The 7,638-nt window shown below is 31.0% G+C and overlaps 1 protein-coding gene across 1 annotated transcript; it reads right to left on the bottom strand.

Moving 5' to 3' along the window:
• Window positions 1-731: 731 nt before the first annotated feature.
• Bmcp (uncoupling protein Bmcp mitochondrial) lies at window positions 732-7,638 on the bottom strand. The gene is made up of 7 exons (XM_077444200.1): window positions 7,497-7,638; window positions 5,906-6,053; window positions 5,627-5,828; window positions 4,525-4,608; window positions 2,720-2,899; window positions 2,548-2,640; window positions 732-2,470 (listed from the first exon to the last, which is right to left on the bottom strand). The coding sequence occupies exons 1-7, from the start codon at window positions 7,555-7,557 to the stop codon at window positions 2,351-2,353; spliced, it is 888 nt and encodes a 295-aa protein (XP_077300326.1). The 5' UTR covers window positions 7,558-7,638; the 3' UTR covers window positions 732-2,350.

The following is a 7,638-nucleotide window of genomic DNA, read 5'->3' on the forward strand; positions in this document are numbered from 1 at the left end:
TAAAAGCGAAAACGACTCGCCGAATTGTTCCGTTGAAGGATTATTTTTTTCAATTTTAAATTAATCACGCGTCCCCTTCAATGCCTTTACAGTAGAATAAAAAAAAACAAGCTGAAAGGATGATCCATCAGCATATTCAAATTTTATTAAAACCCGTCTGCCAAAGAAGAAATCCGAGGAAATCTCCCGAGATTAAAAAAAATCCGTTCAGATGGACGAAAAATTTATCATTGCAAAGTAAAAGGTCAACGCTTTAAGAGCGCTTTTCACTTATAATACAAGAAATGTAATCATATTTAAAAAGTGAAAGATTACCATTACAATAATTACATCATCACATTTAATAGCATAGGACCCGGAAGTAGAACTAAAACATACATATTTATTTATTATACTTACTCTTGAAGCTCAAACATATCTCTACCGAAATTTGAGTGTATGTATGTTTTAAAAAAATAATTTTAGTCTTCAAATTAAAATAATTTTAAGTTAATTAGGATTCCGTAGTTTTGTATGAAGAAAAGGCAAAGAACTCTTATTTCTATTTTATTTAATCCTAGCCGGTGAGATTATTCCCATCAGCATGGAACGCCGTCAAAAATACAAAAGACAAAATGGACTTAAGTATACAGCAGGGAAATCTATGTATTCTTCAGCAAAACAATTTAAAAATTCAAACTTTCACCTATGAATATAATACTAGGAGTGTGAAATAAAAAAAACAGCATAGTAAAATGTAATAAACTATATTTTTTGGTGTACAACATTAACAATAGCATTATATAATTTAAATTTCCTAATACATATACAAAGTTGAAATCTCATAACAAGATAACTTTTGCCACTTTTAACGTTGAACTAACTCAAACATGAATAATCAATCACTCGTTGGGAATTCACATAATGAAAAAGTTGTATATACATACATATATAAAATAATCTAATTTAAAATAAATTAATAAATGAAGAACCGTAAGCAGCCATGCCTTAATAATGCTTTCTACATACATTTATGCAAATTGTAAAAATAAACAATAAGAGAGAAAGGCAATGGCTTCAGTTCTAAACCAATAGTCGGTACATAGAAATTAAATACATATGATATTATATGAGATTAATAATGTTATTATAATAAAAAGAGAAAAATCATATAAAAACTAGAAAAAAATGATCAAAACGTTGGCACAAATGACTAATGCTAGGAACAGACTACGTCGGGTGCAACGATCATTACATGATAAACATTATAATATCAGAATGCAATGAACGAAGCATCTGACTAATGCGCATAAAACTAAAAAAATTTCCACTAAACTAAAAAGATGGTATTGATCGAAATTAGATTTTCATATTACATACATATGTAGATGTACTTTATCAATATATTTTTAATGTGTGAATTTTAATACTTTCAAAAATACTCTTTCTATCAAAGTACAAAGTACAAGATTCAAATTGAGATCCGGACAAAAAATACTATCAATAAGTCAAAATCATACATAAAATATTCAATAAAAGTCATTTGAAATTTATATCAGTACTTTAAAAATCAATAATTAAATTTGACTGTTTGATTAAATATGGAAATACAAGACAACCGATGCATGCAAAACATTGATGTTTACTCAAAAACTACATGCACTGTATTTGTATTCATCTAGCCACTCCAAGTGCTTTTATATATTTTAAAAATACCACAATTATAACTAAAAAATAATTATATTCACCAAAAAGTATGCAACAACAGGTACATTAGTAAAATATTTTCTAAAAAAACACATTTTCACTATGAAAATAATAAAAAGAGTATGAAAACAATAGGAAACTGCAGTATTTGATATAATTTTAGATTGATTAACTGTTTTAGTTTTGAAATCAATCACTGCGAGATGTTTGTAATTATGTTGAAATTTTTCCTAGAAAACATACCCAAAAATAAGTCCTAAAATATAAATATTTTAAATAAATACAATAAATCATGCACAGCATGAAAAGTTTGATTGAAAGTTAATGTATAATATTTATGTATCATAAACATCAATAAAATAAAATCTTTGGAGCATCAACCGTAAAGTTAAATTGATTTTAATTTGATGTTGAACAATATTCGAATCCAGTGTTGAGAAAGGCAAAATCAATCTATTCGAAAATCATATAAAAGCAATAAAAATGCAAATTCATCAATTTCGCGTTTACTAATACGTACATCTAAAATTAATCGGTGAAAAATACTGCTGACATAATTCAAAGCCAGATCTCATAATACCCAAAATCATCACAGTACAAATAAATAATCTAATAGATCAATTACATCTTTGGTGCACGTATAAAAGTGACATTAGAAAATGCATCAATAAAATTTTTTTAACTGTTCATAGGATATGAAAAATATTATATTCCATGGACCCATGCGTAGCCATGCGGGTATAAATCCTTTGTACAACGCGGCAAAGCCTTCATTGCGAATTGTCTGCAACATAAAAATTAAAACTTTCATATAACACAATGCAAAGTAATACCACGTTCATAAATATGTAGATACGTCACCTGAGTAGCACAATCCAGTGTTCCTTTGTAGACCAATTCACCGGGAGATATACTGCTAATAATTTTCAATTTGCGTTGATTCATCAGTCTCGTCTAAAATTTCATTCGAGTATAAATTTCAATTTAAATTAAAACACAAACATACAAACGTATAGAGATAATGAATACAAACCCTAATCACATCAATTGGAGTAGAAGCAATCGCACTACCTAAGCTGGCGATAAAACTAGACGTAAAATGGTTTGTGACGCTATCTCCCAACAAACCCATTAATCTTTGTTTGCAGAGATCGTAAACAGGAAGTTCTACAGCTGCAATCACAGCAGCTCGTTGAGCTGTCGGACCCACTCCCTAAAAATTGTCATGTTAATATTACAATGCATATTTGTATATATGTAATACAAAAAATGTGTGACTTATAATGTACATGTGTTACAGACAATGTTAATGCATAAACTAACTAGCCAATGTATGCATGTTACGGCCCGTGTACATTTCATTCGTTCACGAACATACTAAAACGTTCTTGCTAGTAATAGTGTACACAAAAGAACAAATTGACAAACAAACTAGTTTGTTTATGCACAAACTATTAGACTTAATAAGTATTCTCAATCGTTTGTCCCATCCTCTAGGTATATATGCTTGTCCTGGGTTACAATATTTTTAAAATGAGCGGAAACGGAAATTAAAGCAACCTTGTACTGTGGTTTCAATAGGATATCCATTTTAAATAATTGGTATTTTGACATCTCTAAGGTTTTGACTGCTAAAAGTTTCCTGGTGAGTCTATTTGAAGATAGCTTTTGACTGTTGGCACTTAAAATAAAACCAATAGTTCATGTATGAACAAACTAGTATGTTCATGAACGTGACGGAGTGAACATTTGGACTCACAGACACACAGACGCACATTTTTTTAATATAGTTTTGCACATGTAAAAAAACGCTAGAACGCCTGATATATGCTATGGCTCCCAAGGCCAAGAATCCTTGAATTGACATAGGTTTGACTGTGGTCGAGAACGGCGATTCCCATATTTGAAGAAATGTAAGAATAACTTGCAATCCCTGCAATCTGAGACATACTTTTTCACCACAGGAGGTCAAGAACGGGCCCGTGCCGTACGATTCAGTGTGTTTGCACCGTAACATGTACATTAACAAGATTTGACACTTTAATTTTTTTTTTTTTTCATAGATCATGAACACTCGCTTTTACAAATCACTCCAAAGCGACAAGTGAACTTATACAGATACAATACAATCCATATAAATAAGCATATTATACAATGCGAATTCATACAAACATCCACAGTGACATCTATGGAGAAATTTTTGCAGCATTTTACAATCAAATTGGCGAACCTCAAGACGCTGAATAACTTGAGATTAGCAAGAGAGATAGGAAATGAGATGCCAATTTTACAGAAACCATTTCAACGAAAAACAGATCGGTAACTTCTGATAAGAAACGATCAACCTGGAGTCACAAACTAAGGTCTGGCCAGCAGCGGGATTCTAGTGGGACTCGAACCCATGACCACTGCTCGAAAGCATAATATGCTAACCACTAGTCCACGCCGCTGGTTGTAATGTAACATACATATATGTATCGCGTCTTAAATGAACCTACATGCAGTTTTGTTCTTGTTTTTCTATTCTATGAGAGCACATAGGTTTTTAATTTTTTAGTTTTAACATTAATTTCAAAGCAAGAATCAATTCTTATTCGAAACCACTAATTCAAACGTCGATGGGAAAAAAACTTGTAATAATAAAAAATAGAAAATCAAAGGAACATAACATACGTACTATATGTAGGTATTGAAAGGCAATTAGCTGGAGTGAAATCAAAAACTTCTAAAATCATTTTTATATTCAATTCTCTAAACGCGATATTTAGGTAATCAATTTTTAATTTATTCATAATAATAAAAATTAATAAATAAATATAAATATTAGAAAATACTCACTCTCCATAAGCCACGAATGCCTTCATTCCGATAAATTTCTTGAAAACACTTGGCTAAACTTTTATCAGATCCCTTGCCATGAATCTAAAACATAGTACATAAACAGAACACAGTTGAGAAATAGACATCAAAACAAGCAGTCATTAGATAATAAATTGCATCACATCCATCAAAAATTAAGTCTCCAAGTAAATAACGATCAGCTTATCAGGCGACAATATTAAGAATTGCTTTTGAAATACATTCATATGACGCTAAATACAATTTCAAAACAAATAAACAGATAATGCAAATATAGTAATTATTAAAAACATCCTATCGTGGAGTGCAAGTTTACAATAACAATACAATCAGAGAGTCATGTTTGCATCGTGAAATAATCATGCATATTAAATTCATCACAAGAAAATAATCCCACTAGACAATATGACGTCAAATCATACGAGCGATTCATATTATTATTATTTTATTGATATACATATACTAGGAAGTCCTCACAGGTAAACCCCAATGCACCTTTCAACAATGAAATCAGATAAATTGGCAAACTCTGATAGGAAACCGACTTGGAGTCACAAATATCCAAATCTAACCAGCAGCTTTAAAGATTAGCACGGGATCGAACCCGGTAACCTCTCAGTTCTAAACATAAACCAGCAGAATAGACTAGTGGTTAGCATATAATGCTTTGAACAGAGTAGTCACAGGTTCATATCCCACTGGTTTCTGCCGGCCAGATCTTGGATTTGTGACTCCAAGTCGATCGTCTCCTATCAGAATTTGTCAATTTGTCTGATTTTCATTGAAACAGTTCCAAAAAATTGGCAACCTTACACATTTTCTCGCAAACTCGCAAATTTTCAGCAATCTCGAATTTTGCTGAATTGTATAAAATGGTGCAAATTTTCAAATGAAACCATAGATGTCTCTGTGGATATTAATTGATATGTATTTATGTACTTTGTATGATATTTGTATCAAATGTACAATGTTTCTGGCAAGGAAAGCACACTGAGGCTACCTGTTAGGCGTTCCTGGTATTAATTAAAAATATACTGCTGGCTAATATATATCCAAGAATGAACTATTAAATTATATTCACCTGCATGCGAACTTTTAACACATCAGTCGGATTAGCAATTGCACTAGAAAATGCACCTGCAAACACGGCACACCCTACATTTACCCACACCGACTCTTTAGCACCTGCATTGGTATGATTGGCCAGAATTTTCTTCAGAGTATAATATGTTCCGAATTTTATAGTTCCGTACGTGGCTTGGCGAAGAACAGCAGGCCATATTCTAAAAAGAAAACATACATATATATACAATTTTTAGATTCAATTTAGATAAAAGTGAGATTATAAACCATTAAATACCCTGAATATAGAGCTATGACACCCTCTTGCCGGGATATTTGAACGAAGGCATCGGTCATTCCGCTGTACTTAAGTTTCACATGTCTTGAATCCAATGCCTGGCCTTGTATTTGTAGTCTTGTTTTGGTCGTGTCTATCGGAAAGGTACCTAAAATTTTCGTATGACCAAATTTCATTATCTGAATGAACTGGTTTGAATGAAATTGTTTACAAAACAAAAACCAGTATTAGACAGTAAAAATGACCGGTAATTATGTGGTTTTTTTTTTCGCACTATCTTATATGTACATGTAAATGAAAGATAATGGTTTTTACTGCGATGATGATGATGCAAATTCAAAACCACAGACTCATTATACATTAAAGAAACGTTTCATTGTTATAGAATAATTGAATCTATTTAGCACTTACATATGTATATATATAAACCGTTGTTGAGTTAAGTGTCCTTGCCAAAAAGTGAATCGGATTATTATTACAAAAAAATCGAACTTTTGGCACAACTATTCGTAAATATTTTGTTTGAATATACACACATACAATATAATAGTTATGCATTTACTAAACGCACGACTATAGCGAGTGATATATAAAATACGCAATCATTACTTATTGAATAATACAACAATATAAAATATGTATAAAGTTTAATTTGCGTATTGAATTGCAACATAAAACCATGGAAACACGATATATTGATAAAACGTTTACGATTCACTTATATAATATATTATGTATGGGGAATGTTTCATTTTCCATCAATTAATGATGATTCATTAACATGTTTAATGCAATGTCTGCCAATTTAATGCATAATGTAAATAATTAGAAAAGAATTTCTTGTAACCGATTATTACAGTAATGAGATATTTTAATGCACATTCTCATAATTGAGCCATTTGGAAATTTGCAATCATCATTGATTTTTAATTATAAACTAGTGTTGTGCCCGATGAAATATCATCGCATGGGTTTTGGCAAATCGAGTTATTAAATAAATAAAAAATTAAAAGAAATGTCTCGCTCCCGTGTTCGTATTTTTTTCAAATACATTTTAAATATATTTAATTTAACATTTATATTTAATTGTTTAATATGAAAAAAAATAGTAAAAAAATACCCACCTTCCTACATATAAACAATATAAAAATTAATTAATTAAATAAATAAATTTTCAATAAATGACGCTAAAGAGACTTACATATTTCCCTAGAAGAAACATTGGTAGCAAGCGCTATATATATACATATGATATTTGACTTACATTATTTATTATTTTTCAGATTTACAGATTATTTTATATTTCATAAAAATTTAAAAAAAAAAATACAGTAATATTTGCCAAATGCTCAATGCAGTTGCACAGGTTTGATTCAATAAATCTAATACTTTGTGAGGTTATAATTCAAATGTTGATAATGCAAGTGATTGGTCAAAGTTGGTAGAGTAAAATTTGGCGCGTAAAAAATGTGTTGAACTTGAGCTTCTATAGTGAGTGATTTAGGTTATGTATAGTGCGAATATAGTTTCAGTGGAATGATAAGGTATGAGGTTAATTTATTGCAAGTGCAATTAATGTGTGAAAACGAACCAAACTCGGCCGTGATGGAAGCCACCCCGCCATAAAGGAAGGGTCGCCAGTCGCCGGACATTGCGAGTGCGAAGACAACTTGTCCACTTCCACTGCCTGCTTCCTGCTGGCTACTGCCGTTCAAAAATAGCCGCAACACGCA

This window comes from Arctopsyche grandis, chromosome 13, assembly GCF_051622035.1.
Source record: "Arctopsyche grandis isolate Sample6627 chromosome 13, ASM5162203v2, whole genome shotgun sequence".
Taxonomy (NCBI): domain Eukaryota; kingdom Metazoa; phylum Arthropoda; class Insecta; order Trichoptera; family Hydropsychidae; genus Arctopsyche; species Arctopsyche grandis.